Genomic DNA, 17,239 nt, shown 5'->3' on the forward strand with positions numbered 1-17,239 from the left:
AAGTAGTTGTAAAACGAATCCGATACTACGGGTGAAATAATTAAAGAAAATTATATAAGTAAATTGTAAATTGAAAAATGTTGTGGATATATATTAATAGTAGTAATAATTATATTTCGTTTCATTTAAAATAATTTTTCTTGACTTTTTCATTAAAAGAAATCCAATTTCTCGGATGTGCAGGTAATACCGATAAATTTGAGATCTTCCCTAAGGACTTGCTCACGAAGCAATAACGAGAATTCGTTTCACTTGGACTTTGAATTTACCTGCGATTTTCTTGTAAATTGAAAGATGCTAGTTTCTTGCACAAATGTAGTATCTTACTAGATACCAGTCTGGTTAGTATTATTTATTTCTACAATAGTTTAGAATATATGTATATACAGGTAATATAGTAGGACGACGTTATTCAGGATTTAGGAGGATTCTCAGAACGTTCATTTTCCTTATACACTGCTCTACAGTTGCATGTATGTTAACCTTAGATTATAATCGTTAGCTTTCTCGCGGTGATTTCCTGCTCCGTTACGTTATATCACTTTGAGCTTGTCTCTTCGCAAGTAATGGAAGTGAGACGAATGCCAGTCCATTCGAGAATGTCGCTTAGACGAGGATTCTCCTTGAAATTGTACCTATCTTACCAATTGTCTTATCATTCGTCTTGACTAAACTCCCAAATACATTTTCATCTAACTTCAGAAAGTTGACATCGCGTATAAATTGTCTCTCATAGAAATAAACTTTCAAATATATATAGTGCTATAATTAATTTAAAAAAAAAAATCAGAGATGATTAATTATTTGAACAAGAAAATATATAAAATTATCCATTTGTCAGATTAACATTAATTGAAGACTAATAATTTAATTGAACGGTAGGATCGTGATTTAAATGCGTCACAATTATAGATAAAATCACTTTCAATATTATCGTGAGAAATTTGCACGCCTCAGATGTCTCCGGTGAACGACCTATCTGCTGTCTATTTCAGCTTTTCCGTATTTACATAGTACGAGAGAACAAGCTTAAACGTTTGTGGGAGAACAGGAAACGCAGAATTCTCAAACGCAAATTGGCTCCACTTTTTACGAGCAATGTAGCAGTAATTTCTGCAGAATAACTTTCCCCTAACAGGAAACTTTCTCCACGTGGAAAAGCAGTCGTTCTTCCTCCTTCTGACAAAGCCCACAGCTTCTCATTAAAACTACAAAGTATTTTAGTCGGTTAAACCTTCTTCACCTTATGGAAAGTGTTTCATCCTAATCTATAAGTAACTTTGGTATTTAATATTTAAAACGTAGTACTACGGCTTAATTAAGTCTTATCTGTCAATTGCATTCAAGTGCATACAGTAATTGCGTTATTGACTTTCTCAAAATTAATAGTTAATTGCATTGATTACTTTATATAAATTATGTTTTAATTGTGACATAACATTGTGTTGCTGATTTCAAAAAAATATCGATAAATATCTAACAAATATCTTTATTAAGAACTGTGGTACAATCAGAGTAATTTTACGTTAAATCTTTTTCCAACTCTAAATGGGAATCAATTTTGTACCATCCTAGTCGACGTTTTTCCAAGAGTCGCACAATTTCAGTCTGATTGAGCGAGTATTTTTCTGACTACCCTGGCATTTCTTTTTTTTTTTTTACCCCCTTTCTCCACCATCCCTCTCCACAGCTTTCTTTTTGTTTAAAAGGAACATCTCATTTTGTAACGCGTGCTATACATTGAGCGAGGAAAATATCAAAAGATGAAACATTTCATACACTCGAAAGGAAAAAAGCTATCTTTTTAAGGTGTTCCAAACTTACTAAAGAAAATTGAAAGCTCCTATCTTTTCCGTCTCTCGATGTTCCTCTTGATTTTTATTTCGCGAAGTAAAAAATAATTTATAACTCTTCTTTTAGTCAAAAAAAAAAGAAATAAAAAAGAGCATTTTCATGAATTCCATTAAAAAAAAAAAACAAGATTCTTTGATTTGTTTTTTCATTCCTGAAACGAAGTATTATCGAGAAAGTGTAAAATATATATGTTTCATTTTGAAAGTGCATTTTAATTCGTACGAAGTAAATTGCCGTATATTCACTTTGGCTGTGACTGAATTTCCTTAATTTATTTAACAAATATTGAATATGTGATTCTGCTGTTGAAAAGTTAATTATTACTTGGAATAATTCTCTTTTCTTAGGTGTGCACGTGGTCTGCGTATTTTCATGGGATGTTGTATTTAATTTTAATTCGACAAAAATCTAATTCAATTTTATTTAATCAAGAATTTGTGTATTTTTCTTCCTTCTGCGTACTACTACTACTACCACATTCTGACCCTTTATACACTTCCCTTTACGCTGTGTATCTTCAAAGGCTTAGTCAACCACTCTATTTTCTCTATACTCCAACTTCTTGTACACATTTAGAACTCAAAATTGAATTTCCTATTTCCTTAGCTTACTTCCTAAAACCTTTAGAAATGTCCTTCAATTTACTTTATGAGCTCTGTATCTTTTTATGTTAGATTTTTATAGAAATTCCACTTTTTCTCATCAAAATATTTTTTTATTTTTTCTACAAAAATTGCTTATAACGAATTGTTAATAACAAATTAATAAATTTATAGCAATATAATATATTGATAGCAATACGAATTACGGGATAAAAATAATTTTTAACAATTATTTATAACAAATTGTTTATAACAAAGTGTTAATAACAAATTAATAAAATTATAGCAATATAATATATTGATAGCAATTCGAATTACGGGATGAAAATAATTTTTAACAATTATTTATAACAAATTGTTTATAACAAATTGTTAATTAACAGTTTTTGATATCATTGTAAATAGATAATAATTTATCCTTTAAAATGGTCTTTGTTTGAAGTCTCTGCGATGTTTCGTTCCAGAGATATTCCAATTCAAATAAAAAGTATTTATGTTTATCCATTGACCCATATAATTTCTTTCATAAATAGGCGTTGACACAGTGACCTACATAAATTCTTAGAAGGCTTACTACGTGCGTACGCACGCTACTACTACCGTGCGTAGTAGTACAGACTGATTGTTGAAAATTATGAATGACAAATTAAAATCTCTATATCTTCCGAACGGAAAATCGTAGAGACTTCAAACAAAGACCATTTTAAAGGTTGAAATGTCTTCTTTTTATTCGTATACTCAAATAATACTCTTATAATAGAACCGATTTTTTTATCAATAAGAATACTTACGTCGAATCATAGCACGTTCAAAACCACGAACTTATTTAAACGATATGTATTTCCAACGAATGAATAAAAAGGAAAAAAAGTTAATTGAATAATTGAAAAAAGTATTAATCTTATCTGAATATAAATTGAAGTTTGAAAAATGATTAGGTATAGCACACGTCGAACGAAGGACAGCATAAGATCGATTATATTGATTTTACATGACTAGCCCTATTTCCGGTATGTAAATACATTCGCTTATGTATTCATGTACGTGGAAGTTTTAGACGGAAGGATCGAAGATCGAGGGCCCTAGTAACATGAAGAAGCAGCAGTACTACTTGTGCGAGGGATCGGGAACAGAACCCTCAAGTGCTGCTCTCGAACACGTGACATGCCGTTGTGGAGCACCTCGTTTCCACTAGCCGATATATGTTGTGTTATATCTATATATATATGTATATATGTATATACATGATATATACATGGTATAAAACGCCTTACGTCATAATCGCCAACAACGGAAAGAAACGTCTTTTCCGAACGATCGATATTTTATTTGATTTCTTTTTTTCTGTTCTCTCTCTCTCTCTCTCTCTCTCTCTTTCTCTGTTTCCCTTTTTGTTTCTAAGAACTTGGACTTTTACTGTTTGATAAAATTATAACTAAATAAATTGCTTACTAAGAATGCTTCGAGATGAACTGATTGAACGATCGTTAACGCAGAATCCTTTGATGTTGGAAAGTAAGACTTTGAGAACTGGTGGTCGCCAAGGAAACATGAGAGAAAGAGAAAGAGAGAGAAAGCAAAAGGTCGAACGACCGTTTTCTGGCTTCCAGCCACGAAACGAACCGCCGAATAATCGTTTGTTAGACTTTGCCTTGACTAACGAGGTTCAAGCTCCCACTCTTTCCTCCCCCTATCTGACAATTTTTGTCGCTGACGTTGTGTGCTCCTCTTTTCTTCCTAATGTCCCTTCGGCTCGCAGATTACGATACCCCAAAGTCCAAGCAATGATATAATAAAAAATGTCAAATAATATCAACGCTAATTTAGTTGTTTTTAAAAGATATTACAGTGAAACAAAAGTTTACTTTGAAACTGCACAATGGATTGTTTCGGTAAAATTCAATTTGAACATATTAATGGAAGAAATACTCAAGAACTTATGGGGTTTAACCAAATATCTCTTTAGATTCAAACGTTATTTTAACGACTAGATTATATTGACAAATGAAATTAATGTTAGAACGTTGTAGAATAGTGTCAATATTGATTGAAACGCGAACGAACCACTTAGTTTTGAGTAGAATATTGAATTTGAGCAATTAACTATTCATAGGAGAACACGATCAAGCTGTTGCAGCATTTTTTTCCGAATGATCACATATATATATCGTTAAAGTTTCATTTCAAATAAATGTGCGTACAAGTTACTGATTCTATTGGATGGATCTCTGATATGTCTGACGTTAGTGTCAAAAGTATTTCCGTATAAAGGACGAGAAATGAAAAGGAAGAAGAGGGGAATGGGATGATAAAATGGTAAAAGGTTATATACGAGGAGAAAAGGGCAAGCAAAATGGTATGTATAGTCACTTTGATAGAACTCGGCGGCAAGAGACTTTGAACGAAAATGATTTCGAACGTTCGACGATTCGTTCGTGGATAAAAATAGAAAAAAAAAGAAAATATATTAAATTCACTTATCTGATTCTCTCTATCGCAGGATTGCATGTAATCGTAAATCGGCATACAAAATGGAAACAAACCTACCTACATTGCCAAAGGATTACCGGTTGTTATTGAATTCTCAACACAAAAATTCTCACGCGGACGAGCTGTTTTGGAGAATGAAAATACAAAAAAAAAAAAATAGAAAAAGAAAATAAAAAATGTACTATTTTCTCGTTGCCCATCCTACTCGTTGCTTCTCTACCCGTTGTGCCAGTCAACGAAATTGAAATGAGAATTCGTACAAATTATAACATAAATAAATAAACGATAACGAGTATAAATCTATCTGCACGAATGTATATATATATATGCATGTATTCGCGTATCATCGAAAACTTTAGTTGTTCGCGTTAATTGAATATACTATAATAACAAAACTCTTTCGAGAGAATATAAGTATACTGTTTTTAAAATAGACATACAAATATTGGATTAGGGAAAAAGATAGTTTCTGTTGATATCAATTTAATAAACGATACTGTGCGGATACTTGCTTACGTGCATTTGAAACGTTAAATATTATTTTATACAAAGTAATTAAAAAAAAATATATATAAGATTTCGATATTTGTTCGTTTGGTAAAAAGTATTTTCATTAAAATATGAATAAACATTTTCCCCGAGAGATATAATAAAAAAAGAAAAAAAAAAACAACAACAAATAAAAATATTCTATTTGAGACAAACAATTATAATACGAAAGTGTCTTGTATCTCATTTGCGTTTGATGCATATATAAAAGAATTATCAACCTTTAAGTTAGACGAACGTACAAATAATATTCCTCTTTTTCCCCTTTACTTCGAAATAACGTGCGAATTTTCTTTGCCTTGAGAGAAAATTAAATCCTATTACGAGACGCTTTTCTCTAGCTAAGAAAAATTTCTTTCGCTTAATAAAATTCTTCGTGTATTCCTTAGAACGAATCGTTCCAATTAGTCATTACAACGGCACGTCGTCGTTTTTAACGTGAAAAACATAAAAAGAAAAAAGAAGATCGATGAAATAATCGTCACGATAATAACATCATTACGATTCATTTGAGATTAATTTATCTCACTCACCTTTCTTCGATGCGTGAAAGGAATCATCTTTGGGCACGTACTGAATGTCGTACTCCAACGTTGTTTTCGGCAAAATAATTTTGTCCTTGTTGATCTTGTACACGGCGTACTTGAATGCCAATTCCGTACTGCTATCCTTTTGGTCATGAGTGAAAATAGCTCCTGTAAATAGAAAAAAAAGAAAGAAAAAGAATTAATTAAAAAATAAAAATAACAAAGATTGCAGAAATACTCTTCTTAATGTTAACATCCAAATTTTTTCGAATGATTTGAAGAAAAAACATTGTCCATTCATTTAAATTTCCAATTCCCAATTTAGTTATCGATCGGTACGGTGAGGGGCATTTAGCGCATGACCGTGACTGTCTATGCAAGATCGGCATACCCCATTGGCCATTGTCCTAAATAATCGTTGTAACGTTAAGCTCCTACAGTCATTTTTCCTATCAACTTACAAATCCCAGTCACGTTTAACGCATCGTTTTATGGAAAAATAAATTTGACCAAGTTTTTTGCATAATTTTAAAACTCTTCTTTTTTTCTCTCCTTTTGTTCTCTATTTCATTGATTTTTTTTTTTTTTCGAAAATTGGTCCACGTTCGTGTTAAATATATCGTAAAAAAATCGATTTATTTTTTATACAAAATTCTCTATCTTCCTTTTGAGCATTTCAAAGGGTACAACTTAACGCCGATCGATTCGTAAATTTACTTAAAACTCAATCATGCTATTTAAGACGTAAGTGGGCCTCTTCTAAAACGGAAACACGTTTATACGACTTCGAAGTTACTTATTCTCACGATAGAATTGGTCTTGCAAATTCCATGTACATACATCCCTTTTGTCGTGACAACATCGATTTGCATTTTAGCAATCCGTTCCGTGTGAAACACCGGGTTGAAAGGGTTCTCGAGTGGTAAAACAAATTCGTTTACGGACTGTAGCAGATCGATGTTCTGAAATTTATACGACGATGTCAAGGACTCCAATTGTATCGTATAATCCTACTTTTTTTCTTTCTTTCTCTCTAATATTTTATATAATGTTAAAAATAAGCTAGTTATTTGTAGGTATCCACCGAAAAGAAAGGGTTGACATACTTTCCTAGAGAAACTACTAATGTATCTTAAAATAAAGATTTACTTCTTGTCGTCGGAAACGTTTATAAGTGAAAGATAGAAATAAAGAAAGAAAAAAAAAAAAGAAAAGAAAAAAGTTTTATAAAAGAAACGGCACAAGTGAAAGGGGTCATCCAATCTAGGATTGTACTCTTTTTTAAGTTTCACACGAATCTACCGTCGATTACGAAGGATCAAAGATAGTAGTTTTCTTTTATAGAAAGAAAAATAAAAAAACAAAAGAGGGTGTCTTTCGAAATGCATGCGCATATAGCTCGCGGTAGTTTACAAGAGTAGGAACGATTAACTAGTTCGTGACGATGGCTTTGATAGTTTTTTCTACTTGTAAAAGACAGGAGAAGGCAAAAGAAAGGTTCCACCAAACGTTTGACCCAGAGCCTTAGGCGTTGCAGTTTCGACGAACCACGATAGAGTAAACTTTGAGGATTAGCATGAAGAAGGGCGCTGATGAATGGAAGTGAAGCTCCCTTGATGGAAAGCTATGCGAAAAGACTTGGATGATGATAGAACAAGGCTCTATATGTTGTCGTCATCTCTCAAACCGATTACTTCTTTCATTTTTCTCTGGTACTACCACCTCAGGCATAATATGTTTTTCAAGGTATTTGTCAAATATTCTCGCCATCCTCGCTTCTGTTTTATTTTATTTTATTTTATTTTTTTTTAAATATAAGAATATTTTAAATTACAAACACTCGAAAAACTAACTGCCAGAATGACGAGGATTTTCAGGTTGTAATTAAAAATAAAAGGCCGATTTTCTTGAGTTTTTTCGTGAAAGGATAACTTGAAGAAAAATACTCATTCCTTGATACTACTACTACTATTACTCGCGAATTTTCATTGGTAAATATATTTATCTCGAGATTACTCTACAGTTATTTACTTTTTCATTTTTTTTTTACAAATATTCTGTTTCTCAGTGACTCTAAAGTCTTTTTTTTTTTTTTTACTTCAATACAAATTCAGTAATTTGGAATAAAATGGTTAAGTTATATTTAATTATACACGAGACATTTCTACCAGAAATATTTAAATGTCTAATAAAACGATTTAATAATTATTCCTACTAACGTTTGATAAGATAAGTTATTTGTTAGAGATATTTCTCGAATATTTAATGTCCGTGTTCGTATTATATAACAAAGTTAAGAGCTCAAACCAAATAGATATTATAAACTAATATAATAATACAAAGTCTATGGTAAAACAAAATACAATAGAAAATAGAAAGAATCAGGGAAAGGAAAAACGAGTATGGGATGAGAGATGGGGGCCTTAAATTATTACTAACATCGAGTTTGGAAAACTCACTCGTGTTCTGTTTAATAAAAGAGACCGGTGTGGTGGTAGTATTGTGTTAGTAGTTTTCTCTGACCATGCACGTCCGCAACGAAGGGGATTTTGCATTTAGTTTAACAAGCCAAAAATACATACAGTTATTTCCGCGACGCGACGTCCCTGCGATATGACGTGAAACTGCTGGTACTGGTTCTGGTACTGGTGCTGCTGCTTCTACTCTTTCTATCTCATTCTTTTTTCCCTCTTTTTTTCTTTATTTTTTACCACCCACATATACTAGACTTCTCGATATACGTGTGGATGCAACGTATTGCATTTTCAATTATTCTCCCTGAAGGCGCGCGCTGCCTTTTTATACGGAGACTATATATACGCGTATTATATCGGTCAAATACAAATTTTCTTGTTAATAAATGCCTGGAGGATAATAAATAAAGTGAATTACGATCGCATTTAAATGATTAATAACATTTACAGAGATAAACACATTTAATTTTGTCTCTATCTCTTCTTTGTTTTTCTTTTTTTTTACACTCCATATTCAAATAATTGTCTCTCTCTCTCTCTCTCTCACTTGGTTGACAGTAATTATTACTGTGTGTATTTTTGAAAAAATGTACGTATAAATGTTAAAAGTATATTATTTCATCATTGTATAATTCATTCGTACGTTCGTTCATTCGATAAACAATATTGAAAATATAAAAGAATATTTCTTGTATTATCTCACAACGATAATATAAAATTTACATAAAAACTACCTGGTATCATTAAAAGTATTGTTACATAAACTTTCGTAAGTTCGTGTTACTTTAATTAAAAATATTTTTAATAAAGAATAAAATATTATATTTCTTTCGTTGGATAATATAGATATAATATATTTTGAAAAAAAAAAAAAATGTGTTAGAACGATAAAAGAATTTTTAAAGAAATGTTACGATTAATTGACGATACGTCGTACACATCCTTACAAAAGGTTAGATAAATTAACTTCGATATCGAATTTTTTCTACGTTCACAACCATAAATCCATCTTTTGCAGTTTTCTTTTTTCGTTCTTCCTCTCTCTTTCTTTTGATCTACCTATTTCTCTTTTTCAATGTTCCTTTACCATTCGTTTCATGTTGCAGTTAACTAATCCATTAATCCGTACATTTACCGTACGTACGTAAGAGTACACATACGAGTAGAGGATCAGATCTTTTCTAGTCTCGAAAGCTCAAATAGACTTTATTTCATTTATTCCCTTTTATTTTATTTTCTTTTTTCTTTTTTTCATACTAACACGTTAAGCGTCCCATTTCTTTTCCTTTCTTCACCATCAACACAGACGACTTCTTTCGTTGCAATGCTTTCGAATACCTTCTGTCCAACGTGCAATGCTTTCACTTAATCATTAGCAACATTTAACAACTTGAAAGAACGGAGAGTACAAACGACTCTTAAAAAGAAAAAAAAAAGAAGAAGAAAACGAACGTTACAGCTTGTCTAACGATCCTTACTGTATCATACTGTACCCTTGAAACTAATACGTATATATATATGTATGTGGTTTCTAAAGAAAAGTCCATTCACTTTTCTGGAAGCTTTTATCTTATTGCGTTCTTTCGCCTTTTTCACTTTTACTACCATTGGTTCGTATCCTCGAACGTCAATAAATGGTTTTATTTTATAAAATTGTTTCCGATAAGATTAACCCTTTTATGATTCATAACAATTTCATTTTGACAAAAATTTGGTTGAAATAATTGATACTTTTCGTTGCAATATAATATCATGGAACATGGTATGCTTTTACTTTTTTCTATAAATAAAATAGTGGATGATTTTATTAGAGAACGGAAAATGTCCCAAGACATTAGGACAACAAGTTTTAGAATCAGAAGAAAAAAAAGAAGAAAAGTAGATCTGAAGTAATCGAAAAGTCGCAGATTGGCTCGAATTGAGGATACCCTCATTTTCACGTTTATCCCAGAACCATTTTCAAGACGATCGAGAACAATCCCGGTGGATCGTATAGAATATCGAACGTGGATCTATACACACATGCTGCTGTTACTACTACTACTACTATCTCTATACAGGTTAATTCTACTAATTTCTCACGGGTACAAACCGATAGTGTATATCGTGATACGGTTTATCGATTAAAACTTCGATTGAACTCGTTAAAGAACTTTTCGCGACAAATTCTTTTCCGATTGTATCGATGGATAACGATTATCGTTCGTACTTAATCAATCTACTTTGAAAGAAAAAAGAATTAGAAAAAATTTAGAAATCTAATATAGGTGGTACATTCTTTTCTAATTCTTCCTCGAATAAAATCCGTTTTTTTTTGACGAATAATTTTTCGAAAAAATTAACGAATATTATTAACATAATTTCGTGAAAATAAGATAATAATGTGTACAGTAATATTTGTATTATTTATATATTTATTTATTTTGTTGTTTGTTTTAATGTTTGTTCCTTTGATAAAAACACTCGTATCATTGAATTTTCTCTAACCTTTTGTCGATAGCAAGTAAAGTTCGTTAGTTCGTGTTGCAACGCGATAAATTCGTGTGCTAGAAGACTATTTTTCGTTTCTTTCAGAAACGCTCGGATGAACTTTCCTATCGGAACAATCTTTTCCCCGAGGGTGGACAAGTTTTTGTATCGTTTCGTGTCTAACTTACTCCAACTTTTCTTTTGCCTTTCTGAAATACCACAAATTGTTTTAACCAACTAACAGGGAAAGTGTTCCTCTCTCTCTCTCTTTCTTTCTTGTTTTCTTTCCCTAGTTATCAAGGTAGCAATTAACTTGGAGTATATTACTCATACTGCAATTAGTTCATTTTGATAAATATGTTTTTCTACACATACATCTAATTTCCAACGACTTGTTGGTTTATTTTATATATAAATAATTTGATTTCTTGAAACTTTTCTTTTACAGGATAAGAATTATTTATTATAAATTCGATAAATTCCAATATGAAGTATTTCTTATCAAAAGACATCGGTAACGAACCTGTCGTTAAAACTTTTATCGAGTAGAAGAAGCACGTAGGGACTACTATACTACCTTTCCTGTGCAAAGATCGACGACATTCTTTAAGTACTAAAATTCGTAATCGTTGAGTTTCTCTCTCGACACTCCAGAAACTTCGGTATGAACTTGGAAAAAGTTTTGAGTAAGGTCGAGATATCCATTTTAGTTATCGACTACAAAAATCCGATTTGCTGGATTAACGTTATTCGCTAATTTGATACTTCTTCTTCTTTTTCTTTTTTCTTCGTATTATTTTTTTTTTTAATTCTTTATTTGCAGGATTATAATTCAAACGATTTTATATTATACACAATTTAATTTTCAATTTTGCATTATCACGTATTAATTTTAAATGATAATTTTCATGATTTTATTTATATTTCATTTCATTTCATTTCAATATTATTATACAACGGAACTATTTTAATACATCATAGGTCAAGTTTTTCTCTTTTTCGTTCATTTTGCGTTTCAATTTATTAATTTAAATATTAATTACACTTCGTTTAAAATTAACGTAACTTAAATTACTCGCGATTTTTCCATATTCTTATAATATACCAGAATCATTTCATATATCAAATTTGTCTTCACATTTCCATTGTGGGTTTTTACTTGTGTAATTTAAATATTAATTATATAACTCAAAATTAATATTTTTTAATATTAGTAGACATTTTTACGTCTCCATAATGTGAGAGAGAGAGAGAGAGAGAAATTTTAATTATATTTTTTATTGAAAATACATTTTTAATATACAAATATAAGCAAAAGTTTGAAGTTAAAAAGTAAATGTAATTAAGTATAGTACCCATGCTAATTTAGTTAGTTTTAAAAGTATTTTCTCTCTCTTTCTCTCTATTACGAACTATATTACGATTATATTAATTTAGAAATTAAGAAAAAAGAAAAAAGAAAAAAAAAGAAAGTGTAATAATAAAAGACTCATATTTCGAAGAACATATTTCGCTAAGGGGAACTAAAATTCACGAAGAGTTGAGTGACTCTCGAAGAGGATAAGATGGCAAGTAATTGAAATGAGAAAAAAAAACTAGACGAATGAAGATAGAAAAGAGAAACGAGAAAAACGTCGTTGGCTTCTCTACACAAACAAGATCACCTGAAAGATATTTCGAAAAATACTTTATTTTTATTTTATTTCTTTTTCTTCGTTAAAAAAAAAGGAATGCTCTCAGTCAGTCACCTGAGAAAAATATTGTCTGATAGGATGATGATGATAGTGAAGAGATTAAAGAAAATATATTAAAAAAAAAGAAAAAAAAAGTTTTCCTTTTTTTCTTTTTGTCGAACGAGCCCAAGTCAGAGACAGATGGTGAAACGATTGATCAAAGATAGGTAGAAAGAAAGAGAGGTGTAAAAGAAGAGTGGAAAAGAAGTAGGTACATATAAGTTGAGAAAGGTGAGTTGGATGAAGAGAGTGGAAAATGGGTGGAAGAAGGGTGTTAAGGGATAAGCGACTTTTTCAAAAAGTTCACTCAAAAGTTCTTTTTTTAAAGAAAAACTTTTCTGTTCGATCGAAAGGTTATATCCCGAAGACGATGACTAGGACTAGGACTAGGACTATGACTAGGACTAGAACTAGAACTAGAACTAGGTCCTTTGAGAGATATCGATAAAATAAAATGAAGAAAAAGTAAGTAGAAAGGTTGCTTCCACCATCAATTATGTGGAAAAAAAACAGGTATGCTTTTTAAAACTAATTCAATCGTGTTATTTGAAATTCATTATATTAAAATTGTATTAGAAAATAATCAATCTGAATCTTGAATAACGAAGCTTATTCAAAAGTCAAAATCATTTTTCTCCAGGAAAGATTGTCGTAGCCCTAATTCGATGTGATCGAAACCGTAGCGGTGTGTGAGTTAGTGCCAAGTCGTTTCTGGGTCGGATTTCCTAACGACAAAAGTACTTTATCGAACAAAGTCGATATGCCTATTTGGCGACTGAGATGGTACCGTGTACGAAGCCGATAATTTTGGCCATTAATAGTAACCGCCTATGCGACCTGTGGCAATATTAATCTTCCAAATTTCTCTTATGTTAGGTTTATGAATTAATAGGTCAGTCGGAGTCCACTATAGATCAAACGTAGTCAACGGCTGCGTGCACATACACCACACGCATAAAGGAATTATCCATTTTTAATCCAACATATTTAATATATTATTTAAAAAAAGACAAGAAATATAAAATATACACATTATATATGTATGCCAGATATATTAACAAACGTAGAATATTTAATATTGATTTGATTCGATCAAACAATTTGATTTGTATTAAACATTAATATGATTCGATTAAACATAAATTTGATGATTGTTATTATTTCATTTATTTACGTATTATTATCAATCACTTAGTGTATTATCTATATGGCGTATCGAATTTTGGGAGAATGCACCGGAGTTCGTCCAAATTAAATCGACGAGAATGCCGAGGGTGCTCTTCTAAACGCTACTAACGAGTTATTAAACTAATGTTTCTCGTTAACGTTGTTGCATTACCCTTCGGGGATCAACGTGAGAACATTTTCATAAAATAATATTAAATATAAAATAAATTAGTCTATGGAATATTCTTATATGAACATTTTCTCTTATCGTTTACTACATTACTCACGGATACGATTAATTTTCATGTTAAGGTTACCTCCCTGTCTCTTCATCTTTGTCATCAATGTTCTCTCTAAGCCAATGGTACCATTTGAAATTAGACTCATTAACGATACCACATTGCTTCGTGCACAACGAAAAGCATTTACGAGCTGCTACAAGCACTTTGTCACGCGCGCACGCGCAAAGATACTCGCATACATTCCTATGTATTCAACACGTATAGTACGTGTATTTAGATACACGCGTATGTATTACATACGTGTCAAATTCGGCACCGTAACCACTCTCGACATTCTCTCTCTGTCTCTCTCTCTCTTTTCTCTCTCTTGCCGTTCACACATACACCAATCCTTCCTACAACCTCACTACCACTCCCTGCATCATTAAACGCACAATCCGCTTTCTATTCGGTACGCTCCTGGGACTGAAAAGCGTAATTGCTAGAGTTACTGAAAATACTTGATCCATAAAACATTTGTTAAATTGAAATAATTCTTTAGAAATTTTCTACGCGCGGATCTATGATTAACGTTTAACGTTTTATTTTATGTGTGTGTTTTTTCTTTTGTTTTCAAATACTAAATATTTCCATTATTATTTATATTATTCTCAATTATATAAAAATTTTGCGTTTGCAAAAAAAGAAAAGACAAAAGTAAGAAATAAATTTAAACAAAAATTCATTTACGACAGTTCATCGATACCAGGTACGTAATATCTATACACAATATATATATATATATACACGTGCACAGATACCTACTTATAAAAGCAAAGTATCTTTTTCGCGGCTTCATCATTCTTCCGTCTCAACCTTCCTGCGAATTGATTCAATCTCTACGCTTTTCATGAATACGAAATAAGGCTTTCGCAAATATGATGTTCCCAAGTTTGCGCGTGAGCCTCTAAGATGCAGCAGAGACGAGAAATCGTTTGCAATATTTTTCAAGAACAAAATGTCTTTTCTAAATGTAAACGAAGCTCTATCGCGATTTATTCAAATAAATAAATAAATATATAAATATATATAAATAAATAAATAAATAAATAAAATAAATCATGATAAAATGTATAGATCTGTTCGGTAAGTAACGGACTGTTTACGCACCTGCAAACTAATTCAAGTTGGTTATATGGATGAAGCTGTGAACTGGCAAGACGAATGCGCCCGTTGTTGAATAATGCAACGAGATTCGCGGCTGAAATTAACGTGACCGTTCTGCATCTAAGGGCGGTAAAGTCATTCCTGCCATTTCTACGAAATGTCTATGGATATTCCAAGCAACGTCTCGCGATAACGGTGTTATTGCGTTACTCTGGAAATGACGAGTTAGAGTAAAACTGGAAAACCTCGACGAAACGAAACGAAACGAAACGAAACTAAGACTGGTATTAAATTTACTTAGCCGGAAGAACTTGGGAATTCTTGGAGAAAATATAAACTTTATCCAAGTATAAACGTTGTTTAAATCAAATCGTCTTACGAACTTTTCAATTATATTAACGTCATAATGTATTTAACGATACTCTCCTTAAACTTTAACCCAGTAACACCATTCGAACGTTATTTACGTTATCGATAACATTTTTTCGTCAATATATTTTTTTTCCCCTCTTGAATTAACAATTTTGACAAAACATTTATTTCACGTAGAATCGTTTGATTTTATTTCTACCAATAATATTAAATTTAAAAAATGATAGCAAGGATAACGCGGGAAGTGGGGGTTGGGCATTGTACATAACACTCGTAGATGGAAGATGGGGGAAATACGTCAGAAATTCATGTTGTATGAAGCTTTCGTCTAGCAATCGGATACTCTCCTCCTCGTTATCGTCTTCGTCTTTGTTATCCTTGTAGTCCATAGTCACCATCTCGTCGTTTTCGTTGTCGTCTCAGGATGGTTATTATACGAACGGTCGTGGAGACAATTACGCGCTAATGGGCGTACCACTACCCTTCCACTGTGTTTATTCGACTTTGCCATTATATTTAGACGTTATCCAGAAAGGAAAACGACTACGACGACAGCTCTCTGGGACATTTTATAAAGTTAATATAGACGATTAGATGTTTTTTTACCAAAGGAACGATAATTAACGATCGATTTTTAAAATGGAACATCAATGTTTACTCGATAAATCTATATTTTGTCAGAGTCGTTCTATATATATATATAGAAATGAATAAAAAAATAACAACGAAAGTGAACGATACGATATGCACATTTATCGATAAGTTTGCATCGAAGGCGAAAATACGCGTTAATGTTTCGATAGATGCTATTGAGAAGTTGTTGGTGGGTCAACGTTCGGAGTTTCGTGGCTGGCAACTATCCCAGTCTCATCCACACCGTATACCATGTGGATGTATTTCCTAGAAAATATTTACCGTTCCTGTCAAGCTTCTTAGGTCAACGCTGAGAGGGACTATCTGCGAAAGGTTATAATAATGGGGAAGCATGAGACACCTACCAATCAAATTTCGTATATCAAGTTACATTATTTGATATAAGAAATTTTATTAGTTATTGTTCATCCTTTAAAAATAAGCGTTCTACATTGGAGACAGTTAGCATATTAATAAGTCATTTCTAAATTCTATTCTTAATTCTTTTATCTCACATTGTTTTCCTATCGATTTTTAAAAAGTGGGGCGACAATGTCAGCTATTATACGATCCTCCCTTAGTGCGAAGACGTAAAGTTTGAAAAGTTCTATTTCGATTTCATCGGTTCCATAGGTGGAAAAGGGGAATCCACAAAATGGTTACGAGTCACTCTCGCGTTTCTTATCAGGTATGAAAGTAAAGGGAAAAAAAGGAGGAAAAAAGGGAAAAGAAAAAAGATAAAAAGAAAGCATTCGCGGCTTTAGAATCGGCAATTTTCTATCGACAAATTTTATTGTGGACGATATCCTAGCTAGAACGAAGCGATAGTCGGAATTGGAGGGTTTTAGGGGTACTTTGGTGAAGCCCTCAAGTATAATCGCATTATAGCCCTCGCATATAGCTCTCATTACACCACACAGTGACTATTTTCCTTTCTCTTCTTTTTTTTTCCTTTTTTTTTTTTTTCTTTCCATATGAATA

General features: G+C 31.8%; 1 protein-coding gene across 1 annotated transcript in view; it reads right to left on the reverse strand.

The window, feature by feature from the left end:
* LOC107074268 (glutamate receptor ionotropic, kainate 2) overlaps positions 1–17,239 on the reverse strand; it is a 77,179-nt gene that overhangs the window by 49,368 nt on the left and 10,572 nt on the right. Inside the window, exon 3 of the mRNA XM_089170902.1 lies at positions 6,029–6,190. Coding sequence (XP_089027028.1) covers positions 6,029–6,190 — 162 coding nt within the window. The remainder of the gene's footprint in view (positions 1–6,028; positions 6,191–17,239) is intronic.

Source organism: Polistes dominula, unplaced genomic scaffold, assembly GCF_049000335.1.
Source record: "Polistes dominula isolate Pdom_NZ unplaced genomic scaffold, Pdom_raw_medaka contig_79, whole genome shotgun sequence".
NCBI lineage: Eukaryota > Metazoa > Arthropoda > Insecta > Hymenoptera > Vespidae > Polistes > Polistes dominula.